General features: G+C 42.3%; 1 protein-coding gene across 3 annotated transcripts in view; it reads right to left on the minus strand.

Moving 5' to 3' along the window:
• Positions 1-564: 564 nt before the first annotated feature.
• The window catches only part of TBC1D14 (TBC1 domain family member 14), a 60,410-nt gene continuing 39,525 nt past the window's right edge, over positions 565-21,449 (minus strand). For 2 of the 3 annotated variants that reach the window (XM_030449897.1, XM_030449899.1), the window contains 8 exons: positions 21,123-21,229; positions 20,241-20,321; positions 19,338-19,432; positions 18,174-18,245; positions 16,844-16,972; positions 11,791-11,900; positions 5,654-5,912; positions 565-3,874 (listed from right to left, as the gene is read on the minus strand). In XM_030449897.1, the coding sequence (XP_030305757.1) occupies positions 3,809-3,874; positions 5,654-5,912; positions 11,791-11,900; positions 16,844-16,972; positions 18,174-18,245; positions 19,338-19,432; positions 20,241-20,321; positions 21,123-21,229 (919 nt within the window). In that variant the 3' untranslated portion in view covers positions 565-3,808. The remainder of the gene's footprint in view (positions 3,875-5,653; positions 5,913-11,790; positions 11,901-16,843; positions 16,973-18,173; positions 18,246-19,337; positions 19,433-20,240; positions 20,322-21,122; positions 21,230-21,449) is intronic. The other variant, XM_030449898.1, reaches the window with a different exon arrangement.

A 21,449-nucleotide genomic window follows, 5' to 3' on the forward strand; every position in this document is an offset into this window, starting at 1 on the left:
CATCACACACATAAATAATACTCAAAACCTTTCAGGCAGCATCAGATCTGCCTCCACCTGCTGGTTCTGAAGAGGGTAACTGCCAGCCACTAAAAAATACCCCAAACCTCAATTAGTACCTTTCATCTGAAGCCTGATGACCAAAAATAAGGTCTTCTTCTACTCAAAGAGTGGCACCCAACACAGCTTCACACATAATTCTGGATGATCAGCAGTCCACCTCCCTGAGAAGTTCTTTTACCTCTTTTTCACTGCTTACAAATTCCTGCCAGGGCAAGTTTTCCACTGGTTGTGGCTTAGAACAAACAAAGCTTTTACTTTCTCTTCTCCTCCTTTAACTGTCTACAGGTGTTGGTTTGTAGGTGTGCAAGAGGTTAATCTCAGATGTCTCTCATTTCTCTGGGTTTTGATAGCTGGAGAAGGCAAAAATTTAAGGTGCAAATGAAGTTGATTGTATATTCCCTGAGAACTGAGGATTCCTACTTGCTAGAGGAGCCTGTGGAGAAAGAGACAGGTATTTCAATTTTTCATTTCTTCATTATCCAGACAAGAGGTGATTAAGGTAACTTTACATGACTTTATTTAACAAAACCATGTATTTACAGGTGAAAAAAGTTCCAGGTAGATACACAGATTAAACAAAACAAACTTAGTAACTACATAAACCCAATTTAAAGGTGATGTACAGGAGATGTCTCAACAGCTCTCTGTATGTCATTCTAGTTTAACATTCAAAAAGAAGCTGTTGCAAGGTACCTTTTTGGGGTTTTTTCCCCCCCAAAATGAAATTCTTTACCAGATGAAACAACATTGATGATTGATTGCTGACTGAAGTTGCTTTTTTATAAAGTGCAGGTTGTACAGAATTCCAAACCTGGCTGAAGCTCTCTGGTTCCTCTGATCTGCTGCATGGATGGTGGGAGCTGCAGCTTTTTGATGTATTGCAGCATTTTTCTGTTTTTCCTTAAGCCAGTGAAGAAAATAAAGTTTGCTTGAAGGGGAAGCTTGCTCCACAAAGGAAAATCTCATGCATCTTGTTACAGATACTCTCAAGCACCTGAACAAGAAAATTGTCAAAATCCCTGAATATTAACAGATTTTTTAGTAGCTAATTAAAGAGATTTTATGCTCCAGTGGCAAGTAATTCTCTGCCCTTTCTACTCAACTCTGGTTTTATCAAAATTCAAGCATCACCTTCAAATCAAGTTATTGAGAAGTGGAAACAACTGCATCTTTAGGCAGGTTATTTATTTTCTCTCTTTTTTTTTTTTTTTTTCCCAAATGCATTTTGTTTGAAAACAAACTGTGCAAAGCTCCTTATTGCATTGCTTTTCTTCATTAAAGAACAGACCTTTATATACACAGAGCAATCATTTAGAAAATATATACATCTTCTGAGAACAGAAAGATCAAATCACAGAACCAAGTAATTACAGTTGCAGGTAACAAACAGTGCACAAGGGTTGCAGCAGGCCTTTTCCCCACAACTATGTCCATTTTCACTCTTACATTCAACATCATACTGAGAAGAGAAAAAGGAGAAGAGGCTGTCAATGGCTACAAAACCAGCTACTGGCTAGAGAACATGTGTTAACCAGACAAATGAGCCAGGCTTGGAGACTTGGTTTAAAAGGAAACACAAACCCAGTTGCAGTGAAGACTTAAAAAGCCAGTTACAGTACCACCTAAAAATGTCTATTGAGGAAAAAGTGTGTTTAATAAACCACTTAAAAGCATAGTGCAAATGTTTTCAGATGGTAGGCCTCTCGTATCCTTCATGGAAAGGCATATTTGTTGTAGTAGTAGAAAAAGAACTATTAAAAAACCATTTACTGACCTTCCAAGCTTTCTATTGCACTTCAAAGCAACGTCACAACCAAGTACTGGTCACCGAAGGGCCAAAGCTATCCCAAACTCTGGGAGAACTAGCACATCTTTTCTATCAACATCTTGATGTCTGTTTTCAGTAAGTGATGACCTAGAAGTCTGGTGGAGGAATGAAGATGTCCAAGAGAAAAACACAGCCATGATGCCAGGTACACAAAGTGGACAGGAAAAGAGGCCAATGAGGTATCTGACTTGAGAGCTGCAAAATTTGCATTACACATCTTCTAAAAAGGGACTGTGAGTCCTCACTTACCAGGGAATCTTCCTCTCTTTTTAGTATTCCAGTCCAACTAACCCTTGCAGAAACAAGGTTTGTACTAAAGGACATTATTTTATGTCTCACAGTCCTTGATGCTGGATGTGGAGTTGAGCAGCAACTATTATTCTCTTTTTTTTTTTTTTTTAAACTCAGACAGTGCCAAAATAATCAGCCTAAACCAGAGAGAAGAGCAGTGGGGAACCAGCTACCATACAGCTAAAGGATTCAGTAACACCTGTTTACAGTTAATGCAAATATTGCTTCAGTTAATTTCCCTTTTCAAGCTGGGCATTATTTAAACACCAGCTCTGACACCTTAACCTACAGGACAGAGATTCCTGTAAATCAGAGGCACTCAGGATTTACAGCTCAACACCTGAATGCAGAGGGGATCTCAGCTGCAGAACAGAATCCAACCACCACACTTTGCCCTCTCTTGCTCCCAGGTGTTACAGGCTGGATAAAAGGCCAGGAAATGGCAGCTTGTACTCACCCTGATGGTATTAATCTGGCCCAGTAAATTTCCCCCCTTGTCATGACAGATCAGCTCCACGTAACATTTTCCCTCTGTGGCAGCAGCACCTCCAGGAGATGCCCCAGAACCTTTCCAGCAGCAAAGTTGCCTTAACACCATTTCTCCTTAACTCCCTACACCCTTCTTCCAGTTTTTGCCAGTAAGCAGAGCTGGGTTTAAAGTAATGATGAACTGAGAAATGGGGAAAAGGGATTTTTTTATCTGCTCAGCCCACAGCTTCATCAGTGTGGCTGGAGTTGGCAGGAACACCCTGAAATGGCTCTGCCCCAGGAGAGGGAGACATAGAAACAAACATTTAGTAGTAGTATATATTTAGTAGAGCCCGGCTTTAAAGAGAGGACAGACAGTACAGCTGGGAGGTGATGCCAGCTTAATACCAGAACCCCCCAGGGTGAGCTTGGAATCCAAGTCTGATTAAGAGAACTTTTTCCTTATGCATCAAGATTGGAAAGATAAATTTCCAAAGCATCTTGAAGAATAATTGGTTTTTGCACTGCTAGCATGAATTCTCTTCCAAGTTTACTTTCCACTTCTTATTACAGAATGGAATGTGGTTCTATGTCTACATGATTTCTTTGGTAAATGGGACCCACAGCCTAGAAAACATGAAGCATTTCTAGAGAAATGGTCCTTATATCATGGAACTATAAATTCCAGCACCAGTTATTTAAAATCCAGATCCAGCTATGGGTATGGGAAACATATCCTGCCTAAGAATGAAACCATGGAGCAGCTTTCAAAGCAACCAACATTGTTGAATGCCCACTTGTTTTAAATCATGGAAGAAAAACACCACTGAAAAAAAATATCCCTGTAATGTTGTTTACTTTCCCTGCCCTCTTCAGAAGTACAAAACATGTAATGCTGTCCACAACAAACACTCATTCCAAGAGAAGTTTAAGACTAAGCCTAGGTTTCACTTCTAAGGGCTTTATTCCAATATTTCCTGCCTTCCTTTGGTTTGTTTTTTTTCCCTCCCTCTCTTTTTGATTCTCTCCCGTTTCTGGTTATCCTACTACTGAACAAAACTCTTGAAATAACACTTTGATTTGCAGGCTCAAAGAGTACTCAGTACTTTTGCCACTGTAGCTCTTTTCTCCCAGGAGTGACTGGAGGCAAGAAGAGGTTCAACGTTTGAGGGAAGGGCTTCCTTTCTCCATTTCCCTGTTATCCTTCTGCAGAGCAGCCAGGATCTGGACATTGCAAAGAAGGAGGAAGAAAAAAAAAGCATTCTATTTAATAAGTGACTCAATTAAAAGAATTTTTAATTTAATTATCCCCAAGCAATACTATTTTAACTTTTAAATGCAACCAAATTACAAGAACCTCTCTATGGGTCTCTTGTAACTTTTGTGGCATGGGAGCTACAAATGGATTTAACAAAGGTGTAAACTCAGTCTCTTCCCAACACACACTTCTGGAGCCCAGATCTGCACCCAGATTATGCAAGTCTGGCACAATTAAAGGATGGTGGCTGAGGGGAAGTTGCAATTGAAGAGCTACAATGGATGGTTTAGTGGTTAGGGGCTGTAGGGTTTGACTCCATGATCTTAGAGGTCTTTTCCAACCTTGATTCCACGCTTCTAGGACTCTCAAGATAAAGGGACAGCCTAAAAACCACAGCAAGTGAACAGCCTGAGCAGTGAGACATCATCTGAGAGTTCAAACCCAAATTACCCCAGCACTGAGTGGTGCTTCTCTAGAGCACATCACTGCTTCCAGCTCTGCTTATGTCTTTTTTGGAAGCAACAAGTCTGAGAGGGGATCCTCATCCCAAGTGCCATGGAGTACATGTCACCTGGTCTCCAGGATCCTCATTCCAAGTGCCATGGAGTACATGTCACCTGCTCTCCAGGATCGTGGCTGTTAGCAGCCACTTCACAGTTTCCCCACTCAGGTGACACACTGCCATCATTTTTCTGGAATTTAGTTGGAATAAGTGATGAAAATGCACTTTTGGAAGCAAAGGCCTCAGTGCTGGATTCCAGTAAAGAAGACAAGAGTTGCAGGCACTTCTTTACAGCCCCAGAGTAGAAAAACTGGATCTCCTAGGATATTAAGGTAATGACTGCATGATTATAGAATCCTATAATAATTTGGGTTGGAAGGGACCTCTCAGGGTCACCCAGTCCAACCCCTGCAGTATCAGGGACACCCTCACCCAGATCAGGTTGCTCAGAGCCTCCTCAAGCCTCACCTTGAACATCTCCAGGGATGAGGCCTCAACCCCCTCCCTGGGCAACCTGGGCCATGGTTCCACTGCCCTCATGGGACAGAACTTGTTCCTGACATCCAATCTAAATCCACTCTTCTCTAATTTAAAACCACTGCCCCTCATCCTATCACTCCAGGTCCCTCTCAGTCTTCCTGCAGCCCCTTCAGACACTGGAAGGTCACTGTTAGGTCTCCCTGGAACCTTTTCTTCCCCCAGCTTGAACACCCCCAGCTCCCTCAGCCTGTTTTCACAGAAGAGGTGTTCCAGCTCCCTGATAATTTTCATATCCCTCCCCTGGACCTGCTCCACCAGGTCCATGTCCTTCCTGTGTTGAGGGCTCCAGAGCTGGATGCAGCCCTCCAGGTGAGGTCTTACCAGAGCAAAGTGTCAGAGTCACCTCTCTATGATCATGTGTACTGAAAAATTTTCATCTTCTCCAAAAGAGTGGACTTCTGCTTTTAGATACCAAGTTGTAATGCTGCTAGCAGCCTTTGTAATTATATATATTATCATGGTCACATAATACTTCACCAACTCCACCCAACATTTCAATTTTAACTGAGGTCTCCCTCTCCAGGGAAGATAAATCTCAGGGAACCCACTCACCTGAATGTATACTAAAAGCATGGAGTAAGCTGCATTGCCCTGCCCACCTGTACAACCCAAACACTGCTAAGAGTGCTTCTAGGTGTTGCCAACCCCTGTTCTCAGGAGTACAGTGTCACCCCCTGCTCTCAAAGACCAACACCCTCTTTACCTGAGCCCACTTTTTGTTTCTGCTTTGCATCTGAATGGTAGCAATAGATGTGAAGAATTCTTCTGAAGGCAAGTCCTCTGGTAGCTTTGTTAGAAACTGGGCTATATGAATGAAGTCCATTTTGGTCAAAATATCTTCAAAAAGTTTTAGTATTCCCAGGGCTGTACGGAACAGGAACTCTTCCCCATCACGGCAGAAGACGTCCCAGACACGACACGCCAGGTCCAGGGGCAAAGATTTGCTGTACAAGGTGAATATCCTGAAAAACAGAGGAAATTTTACAGAGTTACTGAGCAAGAAAGAAGCCTTGGATACTCAGAGAAGCACGCAGGCTCACTGTTAACTCTGAAGCTTCTCAAACACTTGTATCTCAGGACTTCTTGAGCTCAAGAGTACTTCTGTTATTGCTGCAGAGCACCAGAAGGATCTGCACACCAGTTTGAGGCTCCCAATCTGGGGTTTCTGGGCTCCAAGTTTCCCTTTCTTGCATGGCAGCAGGAGAAACAACACAGTATGATGGATGTGGGATGGCCATGCTATGAGGGACATGCACTGGCCACAAGTGGAATCAAAGGTGTATTTAATGATCACTTTAGAGCTGAGCACTGATAAGTTTTGAGCTGCAAGAATATAAAGAGCTGAACCTTAAAAGCTACTGCAAAGGGCATTTTATGGGTCAGATGATGGAGATGTGTAGAATTAACCATGTTCCAGGCTTGACTGACTGGCAAAGTAATAACAGCAAGAGTTCTGGAGGAAAGATCAGGTTAAACTCAAGTGAGTTGAGAGAAACAGGGGAGATGTCCAGAGAGAATGCACTGAGAGCTGAGATGAAGTTGGGGTTGTTCAGCCTGGAGAAGAGGAGGCTCCCAGGTGAGCTCAGAGCAACCTTCCAGTATCTGAAGGGGCTGCAAGAAAGCTGGGGGAGGGCTTTGGACATGGGGGTGGAATGAGAGGACAAAGGGAAATGGTTTCAAAGTGGAAGAGGGGAGATTTATGTTGGACATGAGGAAGAAATTCTTTAATTTGAGGGTGCTGAGCCCCTGGCCCAGGTTGCCCAAGGAAGCTGTGGCTGCCCCATCCCTGGCAGTGTCCAAGTCCAGGCTGGATGGGGCTTGGAGCAACCTGGGCTGGTGGGAGGTGTCCCTGCCCATGCAGGGGGCTGGGACTGGATGAGCTTTAAGGTCCCTTCCCACCCAAACCATTCCATGATATGATGGTGCCTCAGCACACTTGAACAAATGTGATCCCTGAAAAGGTGCCAGCAGAAGCAAGAACCTCCTCCCAATAACTAAAACTGCATTTTCATTACCTGCCAGAGCATTCTTCCCCAAAATGCTGACAGCTTTGCAGCCAGAAACAAGAAGATGCTCCCTACCCCCTCCTCTGTCCAACAGAGACAGAGCACTTACTTCTCATTGCCACTCACAACACCAGAGAATTCAGCTTCCTGGAATCATGTTATAAGGGAAAGAAAGTTACAGTGATTTCTTTTATCCCCCACTCATCATTATTTAGAGAGCACATTTCTCCACAGATGCTCTGCAGAAAGGCCTCCATAAAACTGCCAATAATTCTGTCTCCAGCAGAGGTCAGCAAAGCCTCAACTTTAAATAAAACCTTTCCACCTGATTTGACACAACATTTCTTTTCAAATATGCTGAACCTCTTGGATTTAAGGCTCCTCTTAACCCCTCAATTTTTTTTCTTTAAGAAATGTGGGTTTATGTTTAAAAAATACAATGGAGCAGATGAGTACACACACACAAAGGTATCAAATGTGAGTGAAAATTCACAGCAAATCCTAATAAAGAGGCTTTTCTGCAGTATCTGCTTTGTACTATATAGGATTATTAATTAAGTGTCATCAAGTATTGGCTTCTCTAAATCAGCACACTCTAGAAAATGGGAAAATACATCCATTTTACAAGCAGCAAGATGAAAAAAAACCATTCATACAAGGTCAGGTGGCAAGTAAACTGCAGGTTTAAGATCCTTATGGTTTTTCTTTTTTCCATTTTTTACATCTCATTGCCATGGTTTTATAACAAGTGGAAAACATTTCAGTTCTGTTCTCCACAAAACCAGAGACAGAAAAATAAGCAAATAAGAGGTAGAGTCTGGAATGAAAAAGTCCCACTATTCTTCATAGATGTATTTTACACACATAAATGCTTAAGACCAGCACCTCTTTGGCTTATTCACTGATCACACCCTGCAGACTTTGTACACTGCTTCAGCATCCTTGTACATGCCATATAAAACTGTTTTGCTGCAGAACACCTCCACAGCAGAAGGAAGACACTTTGCCTACACACAGCTTAAAAAATCCATTTTAAACAGAACAGTCTAATAGGAAACAAATCAACCCAAGCCCTCTCCTGGTCACCAAGTAGCAGGCAAGCCCTCAGCCAGAAAAAAATCCTGGTTAAAGATAAGTAGTAATGCTTTTTATTTAATTTTTTTTTTTAATCTGCTTTAATTCACAAACCTATTATTCAGACCTAACCTGAATGACCCCTGGGTAGTCAATCTGCAAGTATGCAGAAAATTAACTGGCAGAGCTATTTATCAGAACTCTTTTTTTTTGTAGGAAAAGGTTTCCTCACATCCAAAAAGCTGTCACATCAAATAAGGTATTTCACATGGATCTCTTCTTAATTTGGAAGAGCAAAGCCATTAGCAGGAAATCCCCAATTAGCTTTCATTAGGAGTAGCATGAATTAAATACATCAAGCCCTGAGAGTGCAGAGTGCCCACCCTATACTAAGCACTGAAACCACAGGAGGAATCATTTCCTCCCTTCACCCACTAAAAGGCATTTTTCCAGCAGACACTGGAGCTCCTGCCCTGAAACCCAGCTGAAATTCATTACAGCAGCTGCTAACTGGAACACTCCCAGTAACACCAGTGCTTACACATCAGCTGCCTTGCTGTACTCCAGGATGGTTTTCTGCCTCCAGCTCTCCTTCAGTCCCAGCTCACTAGCACAGAGATGTCCAGCACCAGAGTAACACAAATGCAGGCTACTGGCTGCTATCTGCTTGAAAGAGGGGAAAAGAATTAAATACCAGATGCTCCTGCTCTTCCCAAACCTGCTTATGATGAAAATAGTCTTGGAGGTAGATGGATAAAATCCTGGCTGGTGTGCTACTCAGGGAAAGCATATGGCCAGAATGTCATCAAGGAAACTGCTACCATGACAATCACAGCCTCTGAGCTTCCTTTCCTTTTTATCCTTAAAAAAATTACATTATTTTAATTTACAAGTCTTCATAAATGCTGTTAGAAACAGCCCTGAGAAGAGATACGCCACATCTTGGATGCACAGCAATACTGGTGCAAATCTTCTATATTCTTGTACAATTCTTTTCCCCTCTCTGTAACAGCACAAAAATATTTCTGCAACTTCTGAGATCAGCAGTGGCAACTGAGGACCTAATTCACCTTTTAATCTTGTACCCTCCCTCCTTCCTCCTGGTACTAATATTTAGTTGTTAAATTTCTGTATCAGTGTCAGCTACATCTGCTTGGAGGCAAAGAATGGATCCTTTCCCTGTGTTCACGCATTACTTTATTGTCTAGCTGCTGCATCTCTGCTCTCATTTTCACCTTCCTATTTATTGCAGTAAGCTTGCTGGGAACAGTTTATTTAGCAGAAATTAAAAATCATTAGTTTAAAAAAAAAAAAAAAAAAAGGAAGCATTTACTTTGCTCCTTCTAAGGGAAAGAAAAATTATTATGTATTATAGAATCATAGAATCATAGAATGAGCCGGGTTGGAAGGGACCTCAGAGATCATCAAGTCCAACCCTTGACCCACCGGAGCAGTTCCCAGACCATGGCACTGAGTGCCACATCCAGTCTTTTTTTAAATGTCTCCAGGGACGGAGAATCTACCACCTCACCGGGCAGTCCATTCCATAGCCTGATCACCCTCTCCGTGAAGAAATTCTTTCTAATATCTAACCTAAACCTCCCCTGGCACAACTTGAGACCCTGCCCTCTTGTCTTGTTGAAAGACGTCTGTGAAAAGAGTCCAGTTCCCACCTCGCTACAGCCTCCTCTCAGGGAGTTGTAGACAGCAATGAGGTCTCCCCTGAGCCTCCTCTTCTTCAGGCTGAACAGCCCCAGCTCTCTCAGCCTCTCCTCATAGGGTCTGTGCTCGAGTCCCTTCACCAGCCTGGTTGCCCTCCTTTGGACCTGCTCCAGGACCTCTACATCCTTCTTAAACTGAGGGGCCCAGAACTGGACACAGTACTCGAGGTGTGGCCTAACCAGTGCTGAGTACAGGGGCAGAATCACCTCCCTGGACCTGCTGGTGACGCTGTTTCTGACACAGCCCAGGATGCCATTGGCCTTCTTGGCCACCTGGGCACACTGCTGGCTCCTGTTCAGCTTCCTGGCAATCCAGACTCCCAGGTCCCTTTCTGCCACTCTGTGCCCAGCCTGGAGCTCCCCATGGGGTTGTTGTGGCCAAAGTGCAGGACCCGGCACTTGGCCATGTTGAACCTCATCCCGTTGGGATCAGCCCAACTCTCCAGTCTGTCCAGGTCCCTCTGCAGAGCCCTCCTGCCTTCGAGTTGGTCCACACTTCCTCCCAGCTTGGTGTCATCTGCAAATTTGCTGATGATGGACTCAATCCCTTCGTCTAAGTCGTTGATAAAGATATTAAACAGAACTGGGCCCAATACTGATCCCTGGGGGACACCACTAGTGACCGGCCGCCAATAGAATAGTGACTGAAACAGAGCAGCCTCTTAGCACACCTGACTGCATTCTAAAATAATATCAAATAGTACAATACAAACACCATGTGAGCTCCTGAGCAATTTCCAGCCAGTCAGAAGCACCCCAAAAGCCCTGCTCTCTCACCTAGGCAATGGAGCCAAGGAAATGCAGTATTTCACTTGATTCCACCCCAAGCTGCAGTGCCCCAAGGATGAGCACACACTGCAAGCTGCCCTGAAGGTGCTGATGTTTTGGAGTTTGGCAACAACTGCAGCTGAGAAAGTCAGGATGCAGCCAGAAACATCTGGATGGAATCAGAGCCCACTGCTTCTTTGAAACAGAGGCATATATTCATTAAAATATGGATATAGAATGCAAAAGTATTTCAAACTAAGCTTCAAACTCAACAGAAGTACAAGAATAAAGGTTAGGTAAGCAATAAAACATCACAGGAATACATGGGAATGGTTTGGACTGACAAACCCAAGTCCTGAAAAAAAAGATAAAGCTTTTATATTAAAAGATTACCAAACCATTTAAATCTTCTGTCAGGAACAACTGAAGTGGAGCTCTGGGTTAGTATGTGTCCTGGTTTGAGCCAGGATAAAGGTGGTTTTCTGTTTCTGTACTTTTGCTTTTAGCTAAGTCCCTTGTAAGTAGTCTCTCTGAAATTAACAGCAAGTTTCTCATGCAGTGTGTGTGCTTTTAGGATTGATAACACTTGATGTTTATAGTTACTGCTAGAGACTGGTATGCAGGCCAAGGACACTGCTCAGCTCTGCATGAAAACATTTTACCGTCCAGGAGGATACAGAGGTCCCACCTGAACCCTCCTTTAGGGAGGAACGGACAAGATAGATGCCAGAATTGACCAAACAGAGTATTCCATCCCATATACGTCACACTCAGTATAAATTTGAGGCATCACGAGGGCCGAGCCAGATCTTTTCCGGATCTTTTCCTGCTTCCCTTCCTCCCTGGCATCCTGGAAGGATCCTGTCCATTTTCGTCTGCCTGTGGTCCTGATCCGTGCCAGCCCATATCTGTGTGTTCCTGCCTCCGGTTCCCGACTGCTGCCGACTCCAGGAGTCCAGCCTGGACTTTCCCAGGGCTGCCCTACAGCCTCGGTGGTGACGTGAGAGTTATTGGGGGAAAGGGGGGAGGAATGTGGTTTCCATTTTCCTGTATATTTGTATATATTTAGTAATTTTTCCCTATTTACCATTACTGTTTCATTAAAGTTGTGTAGTTTAGTTTCCAACTCATAAGTCTCTCTCCCTTATTCTCTCTCCTTTCTTCATCGAGGGGAGAGAGAGATTAAAGAGAGCGTCTGTTATTCGGTTTAATTGCCGGGTCAGTGTTAAACCGTGACAGTATGCACATTAATTAAACTTTCTGTGTCTTACCAATCAATAAGATAGATGTCTGGAGTTAAGTTATTTTTTTTGAAGTGAGCAAATAACTTTGGCAGATTTTCTTCAAAGAATACCTCAAATGCAGCAAAGTAAGTCAACATCTGGAAAACAGAATGGGGAGAAAAAAGCAGTTAGCTGCATTATTAGGCTTAGAAATGTGTTTATCTGCTGTTGGATTAATGCTCTTCAAAACCAGGATGGTATGAATTATGAAATACAATAAAGAGTCAAACATTTACATAAAGGAGAGCATCTGCAAGCACCCAGATCCACCCTATACATATTGTTCTCATACTAAACAACATAATTATTGTTTTGGGTCTTGGCCAGCTTCCTTTGGAAAGAAAAATACCAGCAGGAGAGAAGTTATTTGCTGATTTCTCAACATGATTATGATAACAGAATGGTGCTTTATGCTTGAGGCAGAAATTTAATATTACACTGAATAAAATCCAAGGCCCAATTATAAAATTAAATATGGAACAAAAATAATTTAATAGCCCACAGCCAGAGTGAAGGAGCCAGTTGGCCCCAATCATAAATCATATTCTAATACCAAAACTTCTTTTATACCATCCATTTGAAAATGAAAGAATTAACATTTCTGTTGCCAAGAGGGAGAGAAGGAGTTCACACCAAAAAGCCACAGATGGAGGCAAAACACCTATGGCAAGAGAGCAAATTGATGCTGTAACCTCTCAGTTCTCATCTTTTTAACACAAAGACTTTCATGCTACTTTAAAATATTAATATTTATGTCAATTTCATAACGGGGGGGTCTGAAAAAAGAAAATCTTCCAGGCCAACTAAGGGTTGAAAACAAAAGACTTTTTAGCTCTCTCCTTTCCCCTCTGCCCTCTTAATACAAAGGGGAGAAAAGTTAAACAAAGTCCTTGACGCATTCAGAAATTCAAATTACAATATCCCAGTAAAAACAATCAAGAATGGATGTGATTTCTTCAAAGTTTGAGGTCTTCCAGCTCCCCAAAATATCACAACAGTAAAGGGAAAGAGGAGCCTTGGGGCTGAAATCTTTTAAAGGATGACAGATTTGTTTTTCCAGTTTTTTAAAATATCCTCACAGTGTCCTGGTTTGGGCCAGGATAAAGGTGATTTTCTGTCTTGTACTTTTGCTTTTAGCTGAGTCTCTTGTAAGTAGCTGCACTTGCTGAAATGAACAGCAAGTTTCTCAGACAGTGTGTGCTTCTAGGACTGATAACACTTGATGTTTAGAGTTACTGCTAGAGCCTGGTGTGCAGAGCCAAGGACACTGCTCAGCTCTGAGGAAAACTTTTACCCTCCAGAAGGATAAAGAGGTCCCACCTGCAGCCTCCTTTGGGGAGGAACAGACAAGATAGATGCCAGAATTGACCAAACAGAGGATTCCATCCCATACACCTCATACTCAGGATAAATTTGAGGCATTATGAGGGCCAAGCCAGATTTCCTGCTTCCAGTTTCCAGCTGCCTGCCCTTCCTGCCTTTCCTGCTTCCCTTCCTTCACCCAGCATCCTGGATGGATTCCATCCCTTCCTCTGCCTGTGCTCCAGATCCATCCCAGCCCATATCTGGGTGTTCCTGCCTCCAGCTCCCAACTGCTGCTGATTCCAGGATTCCAGCCTGGACTTTCCCAGGGCTGCCCTGCAGCCTCGGTGGTGACGTGAGAGTTACTGGGGGAAAAGGGGGGAGGAATGTGGTTTCCATTTTCCTGTATATTTGTATAGATTTAGTAATTTCTCCTATTTATCATTACTGTTTCATTAAAGTTGTGTAGTTTAGTTTCCAACCCATCAGTCTCTCTCCCTTATTCTCTCTCCTTTCTTTATCAAGGAGAGCGAGATTAATAGAGAGCATCTGCCACTCAGTTTAATTGCCAGGCCAGTGTTAAACCCTGACACACAGATCTTTTCTTTTCCTGCTGCAACTGAATGAAGTATTAGACAGTAGATTACCTTCCTTACAGCAGCAAATAAAAAATTCAGTGTAGTAGTAAGTAGGAGCACAAGGCTTAAAAGCCAGTCAGAGATGGGTGGATTCTATTGAAACATACATCCAAAAATATGTAAAAATCTCTGAAGCATCAGCTACAGCTCTGCTTCCAACATGAGCTGTTTACATGCTAACACCACATTTACAAAGTTCTATAGGGTATTTTAGAGAAAGGATCTTCCATCTAACTCCTACAATCACATTAATTGCTAAGAGTGCAGGCAGTTCCTTTAGGGATGCTGCAGCACTTCAGGTGTTTATCTTGCTCAAATCAGCAATCAACAAGACATTTACTCAGTAGTATTTTAAAAAGTTTTAGTTTAATAAAACTGTAACCAACAAAAGGATTAAAAATAAATTGGAATAAATGACTGTAATTTCCACAACTAATGTGTGCTGGGTTTATTTTTCTAATTTATGATCATAGAATCATAGAATCATAGGATAGGCTGGGTTGGAAGGGACCTCAGAGATCATCAAGTCCAACCCTTGATCAACTACCGCCACAGTCACTAGACCATGGCACTGAGTGCCATATCGAGTCGCTTTTTAAATGTCTCCAGGGACGAAGAGTCCACCACCTCCCCAGGCAGCCCGTTCCAATGTCTGATCACCCTTTCTGTGAAAAAATTCTTTCTAATATCCAATCTGAACTTCCCCTGGCACAACTTGAGACCCTGCCCTCTTGTCTTGCTGAGAGTTGCCTGGGAAAAGAGCCCAACCCCCCCCTGGCTCCAACCTCCTTTCAGGGAGTTGGAGAGAGTGATGAGGTCTCCCCTGAGCCTCCTCTTCTTCAGGCTGAACAGCCCCAGCTCCCTCAGCCTCTCCTCATAGGATCTGTGTTCAAGTCCCTTCACCAGCTTGGTTGCCCTCCTTTGGACCTGTTTGAGGACCTCAATATCCTTCTTGAACTGAGGGGCCCAGAACTGAACACAGTACTCAAGGTGTGGCCTTACCAGGGCTGAGTATAGGGGCAGAAAATATGATATGATAAGGCAATGATATGTTATAATAATAATAATAATAATAATAATAATAATAATATATGTTAAGGCAAATCAGCATTTGGTTAAGTTGTAAAACTGACACAAAAAGATTGGGGTAGAGAGCAGATCAGTACCTGAACCACAGGAAGCCCTGAGTGTCCTACTTTCTGTTTCAGTGCTCTGAAACATCAGGTACAAAGCTTTCCTTGTGGTGTGAATCCTGGCTTTGTCATTTCACAATATGTTAATATTATTTCCACTATCACAATTTCAGCTCTTCTGTAAGCATTCATAGAATCATAGAATCATAGAATCCTTGGGGTTGGAAGGGACCTCGAAAGATCATCTAGTCCAACCCCCCCTGCCAGAGCAGGGCCACCTAGAGCACTTCGCATAGGAACGTGTCCAGGCGGGTTTTGAATGTCTCCAGTGAAGGAGACTCCACGACCCCCCTGGGCAGCCTGTTCCAGGGCTCTGTCACCCTTACAGGAAAAAAATTCCCTCGAATATTCAACTTGAACCTCCTGTGCTCCAATTTACACCCATTACCCCTTGTCCTATCACTGGTCACCACTGAGAAGAGCCTAACTCCATCTCCCTGACACTCACCCCTTACATATTTGACAACATTGATGAGGTCACCCCTCAGTCTCCTTTTCTCCAAACTAAAGAGACCCAGCTCCCTCAGCCTTTCCTCATAAGGGAGATGTTCCACTCCCTTAATCATCTTAGTAGCTCTGCGCTGGACTCTTTCAAGCACTTCCCTGTCCTTCTTGAACTGAGGGGCCCAGAACTGGACACAATACTCCAGGTGCGGCCTCACCAATGCAGAATAGAGGGGGAGGAGAACCTCTCTTGACCTACTAACCACACCCTTTCTAATGCACCCCAGGATGCCATTGGCCTTCTTGGCCACAAGGGCACATTGCTGGCTCATGGTCATCCTCTTGTCTACCAGGACCCCCAGGTCAATTCATTTATTATGTAGCCTCAACCTAGGCAGAACTAAACAGTGCTACCCCAGAGCATACCAAAACCCATGATATCATCTTAAATAATATAATAATCCTATCCCAGCAGATTTAATTCCAAAATCATAAATCATCCTCACAAGAACCTTATTTGCACACTGAATACATGAGCATGTCCTCTTTTTTCAAGCACAGCAATGGAGAGGGACCAATACTGCTTCCAGCAGTGCTGCCTGTGCTGTAGAACACCTCCCCATGGGCATCCACAACTGATGGGATTCAGGGGCTGCAACAGGGAATTACATGATGCTTTTCCAGCAGGGAAGATTGATAGGATCCTGTGGCTTAAGCAACAAAAGTGAGTATTGTTGATCCCATCCATCCCCTTGCTTTATTTCTGCCATCTGAACTACTGAGAAGCAGATCCTGGCTTCAAAGTGTTAAAAGGAAGTGGGAAAGGAATACAAACTGCCATACATTTTACACAAAACCCCCCCAAAAAACTAAATCAAAACCCTTTTAAAGTAGATTAAAAACACATTTCAGGAGATGTGTCCTATTTTGCTGTGGTACACAGGGAATTTTACAGAATCCAAAGAATCAGGCAACCAACCCCCAAAGGAAACTGGAGGGGTCTGCCTGCCTGATTCCCTCAGGCTTCTTCTCCAACACAGCTGCTACAATAAGAGATAACCTGGTTCTCCCTCTAAGTCTATTTTCAGCAGCCTATTAGTTTGGGGTAAAAAGCACCTTGAAGACACTGCTTATATTAAGGTGTTTTCAGCTTTCAACTCCATTTGAAATCAACCTCCAGGAATATTCCTGTAACCATTCTCTGAGATGAACAAAAATAGCAGTTGTAGAATTCCCTTCACCTGCCTGCTCAAAAAAAGCAAGTTTTGGGTTATGTTTTGGGTTTTGTTGAGAGGTTATGCACGGGGCTGGGCTGGTATTTACCAAGCATCTTGCTTTAAAATAAATTCTGACTCATTTTCCAAGCTACTCAGCCCATTAACTATTTTTTATTTTATTTTATTTTTTTTAGATTCCCTTACACTGCTCTACAAGACCCAGTTTGTAGTTTTCTTGCATACTTACAAGGCCATGGTCCACACGGAAAAACGCCATCTGACAGGGTTTATTTAAAAGGTTAGAAAAAGCAATGAAGGCATCTGCAGTATCCAAGTTCAAGATCAATACTGCTGCTATGAATGACATGCCCTGTACCTGCAGAAAGCACAAGTGTTACCATTCAGCAATAACCAGCCTCCCAAAAAGTCTGCTTCACTTTGTCCTGCTGATCACTTGGTGTCTGCTGCACTCACTGAGCTGCTGGAAACTTCTAAGAAAGGGCAGGATGACAGCAGGAAGAATCAAGATTTATTTTTTTAATAGTATTATGTGATCCCTCTTCTGGGAAGGGGTCACACCTGTTATTTCTGGAAAACTGGATTAAAACCCTACAGACAAAGCCTGTTCTTTTTCAATCAGTTGCAGGAAGCTCCAGACAACTGCAGTGGCTCATTCGACAAGCAGGGAGCAGCTTTTTAAGGTTCAGCTCTTGTTTCAGTTACCAGAAGCTCAGGATGGGGTTGCATGAGTCTACAAAGTTTGCTTTGGAATCAATTCCCAGTCTGGGCAAAGCCTGGGAGGGTTGGATTCTGCCACTGCAGTCCCAGGGACCAAGGGGTGAGAGTCCTTCCCCCAAACCTGAGCAACAAGCTCCTTCCCAGCACCAGAACAGGTTCCATGCCAAATGAAGCACACCACTTGATCTGCCTTTTTTTCTTGCTTTTTTTTTTTTTTTCCTAGTTTCTGAGCAATCACAGTGAGGAGTTTGTGCCAAGGATATGGCATGCTAGACACAGAACAGGAATATTATCTTCCTGCATTTGCCTCCTCTAAAAAACTGTTTCTGGGTAAAGAATAAGCTCCTGCATTTATCCCTGCTTTGGGGAGAGACTGAATGAAGTACCTGGAATCCACTCAGTCCTCTCATCATCACTTCTTCCAACAGTTTGAGGGAGCTCAGGTGCCCTCAGTGGGAGTTGCTCTAAAGACCCTTCCAGAATCTGAGTGCTAAAGCACAGAAATACTTCTCAAGAGTCTCAGTAAGATTGCTGGTAAGAACAGGATGTACTCCAAAGGATCAGCTGAACCACATCTTCTCTTTTCACTCCAATTTCCAAGCACTACAAATATTTACCTTCAGGTTTTGCAACTATTTAACCTGTTAAAAAGCTTAAATCTAACAAGAGAACCATTACAACCACTACTTGAGCAGGTACTGGAATAGAAGCAAGCACAGAGAAACCCCACAAATATTCACAAAACCATTCAATATTGGTCAACTGAGGACTGATTAAACAAAATCCTCCCTCCTCCTGGTTCTCCCTCCCCACCCCTGAATGAAAATGTCTTCACTTACATAGCCTACATCAGGTCTGTAACATGTATAGGCTCCTAAAATACTGTGCAACGTGTCATGGTAAGGACCACCCTATAATTAAACACAGGAAAAAAAAAAAAAAAGAGACAATATATCTGAGTATTAACAGTTTAAAAACCCTTCAGCCCTACAATCAGCATCCATCTCCTAATGAAGAGCTTTATTTCCCCAAGTATTTCAAAAGAATTTTGCCTTCAAAAGCATGAGGCAGCTCTCCATACCACATTTACCACAAATGCAGACAACTCAATGTATCAATCACCTATTAAATCCTTATAGAAAAGGAATGAAAGTCTCCTTACAGCTTAGCAGTGCTCTGACAACAGCCCCAAGAAAGAACTCCAATGAGAACTATTTATCTATTAGATTAGAGGCAGAATTCAACCATGAGGAAAATGGTTAAAAAAACCCAAACATGCCATGACATACACAGAGCACAATGAGAATGACATGGAGAGCTAAAAAGAATTTCACATGGCTGAATATTAACAGCTGCCACATCTTACACAAAGTACTGTAGCTGGCTGAGAATTTCCAAAGGGGAAAGTTTTTCAACTCAAAAATGATTTATCAGAATCTAAAATTTTTAAAGGGCTGCTGAGATTTTGTATAGAAAGACATCTGGTTAAAATATATAGAAATATTATATATATAAATATTATATATATATATAATATCTATGTGTGTGTGTGTGTATATATATATATATATATATAAAAATACCTGGTTAAAATGAGTTGTTAAAGCACACCAAAAACATACAAGCATGGAAGCAAAAAAAAAAACCACCAAATTTTCCTTGCTTGAGCTGTGCTCTCTGTCACTTAGCATGTATTTGCAGTGGTGATTCACTGCCTTGGGAACACCTTCATCACTTGAGCAGGCAGAAAGCAGGATGAGATGGGCTAGATGAGTCATGATCATCAACCAACAGATTGGGATTTTTTGTGTCTTCCCAATGTACAGCACCTTGAGGTGTTTATTAAATTATGTACAGTTTTCCAAAATCTTTAGGAGCTTTTTCCTCTCAAGATGTCTGCTCCTTCAGATTTGAACCCAGCATTCTGTTTCCAGCAAGGGAGAGGTAAGATTATGTAAATTTAATTTCCTTGAGAAGTCAAGACAAAAGTTAACATAGCTTACCTGCTGGAATATACAGAGATTAGGAAAAGTTCTTGAGATATCCAGTTTTATTAACTCCAAGCTTGCTTCTCTGTCAGCTGCTGAAAATCCAGCATCTACAAAAGCCAAAGTTAAGGGATTTATTACAAGGACCACGTGTGCTCCTCCAGCTGTCTGTTCTACTGCTACTTACTGAGCAACAAAACCCAAGAGCTGTCACAAGCCGAAGTTTACACCAACCCCCTGAGCACAAACACCCCAGAAAACAAATGTTATCTTATTTAGGATGCAGACAATCTTATGAGAACCAAGTAGGGGGTTTCCAATCAAAAATACTTTCCTGCCAATAAATGCCATTATGGATGTTTTCTCTATTTTTTTCTGCTCAACATAATTACTTACCAAAGGCAAGTCCTAGCATCTGCATGCAGCTTTACACTGTCTCAAATGCAGACAACTGTTTGAATCAATTAAGTAAATCTCAAACCACTTCATCTGCAGAAATAAATTGCTGCTCTCTAAAACACACCCAGGAGATAGGCTTGAAGTTGCCAGAAGGGACTAAAATGCAATTTTATGCTATAATTTGAGTTTCAATTCCAAAACGACAGATGCTGAAAACTGTTTGACTGCTGCAATTCACATTGTAACCCCCAAACCTTCCTAGTTTTCCTACAAATTAGCATAAAATTAGAAATGTACCTAGAGATAGTTTATAAAGAAAAAAAAAAAAGGTGTGTTTTATAAAGAAGAATGAAGGAATACAGCTGTTTCTTGCTTGCACAAAAAGAACCTTTGGTTTTTACCAGGGGCATCTTTAGAGCTGAATTTGTTCTTTTTGTCTAAAATCTGTTATTTCTTTTAAAAGAGCTTTTTTACAGAATTACTTAGTAGCACAGCATAAATCCTTCAGGTAAAGCTTACCTTCACATTCTACTTCAGCCCCTCCTGTGCTAAGTGATCTCCATTTCTCTTTGGCACGAGCCAGGCAAATATCATAAAGTTCTAGAAAAAGAAAACCAGATAAACCCAAGTCCACTATCTGTATATGAATCCAGTGTCAGGTACTGACTACCTACTACATGAGCAGTGTCATTCATTACAAGCAAAAAAAAAATCAACTACTGTATTAGAGATGCTGTTAAGTAGGTTCTAAAAGATGTGTTTCACTGACCTCTAACCCCAGTGAAAAGGAAAGGCAACCTAGGCACAACCTGCATTTTATGTTCAAGTACTTCCTTTCCTTCAAAATTATATTCAAAATTAGTCTGCATGGATAACTGGGGTAATTCTAGAGAATTCCATGTCAGAACCACACCTTTCCATGTTGGAATTGTATCTGTTAGTCTTTCAGAGCTCTGTTTTACTGCACCCTGAAGTAGCACACTGTTTCTTTTCTCACAAACACACATATAAACAAGAGTGGAAATTTTCCCAGGGGTCTTTTAACCTCCTCCAGACCTGATGTCTTGCTGTAAATCAAAGGCAGTGTGCCTACTCGTAGGCATTAGGAAATGAACACTTCTAAATTAAAAAAAGAAAAGCCTGAATCATTCATTCTGACCATCTCCATCCAACATCAAAGCAAGTCACAGTGACAGCAGTAATCAGGAACAACTCAGAGCAGAAGTCCTAGGGCAGTTACAAGATTAAAAGACACAGGATCTTTGCCCAAAAGATGGCAAAGCACCAGGAATAAAACAGAACCACCTCACACCCACACCCCGGGTTCTGACAGCCCATAATAAACACACCATTGCTCCCTTTCTCTTTGTAAGACAAAGTGGACAAAATCAAGAGCCTCACCATGGGTGATGTTTAACTCATTGCCAATTGCCAAGCTCCAGACTTTGCCTCTCACACTGGGGGGGATGCCCTGCCACCACAGCTCTCGGACTTTCCGGGAACAACACCTGTTGAGAAGGAAAATAAGATTATTCCAAGAAATATTTCCTTGCCAGCTGACTGGGCAAGGAAGGGATCCAAAGCAAAATGACTCTCAACAAGCCAAGAAGTCAAATGTGGTTTGCAGGCACCCATTTTTGAGCACTGTAAAGGAAAACTTGCTTCTTTCCAAGTTAGTGGCATATTGGACAGCAGCACTGCAATCACACTCTGATTAAAAACCAACCT

This window comes from Calypte anna, chromosome 4A (genome assembly GCF_003957555.1).
Source record: "Calypte anna isolate BGI_N300 chromosome 4A, bCalAnn1_v1.p, whole genome shotgun sequence".
NCBI lineage: Eukaryota > Metazoa > Chordata > Aves > Apodiformes > Trochilidae > Calypte > Calypte anna.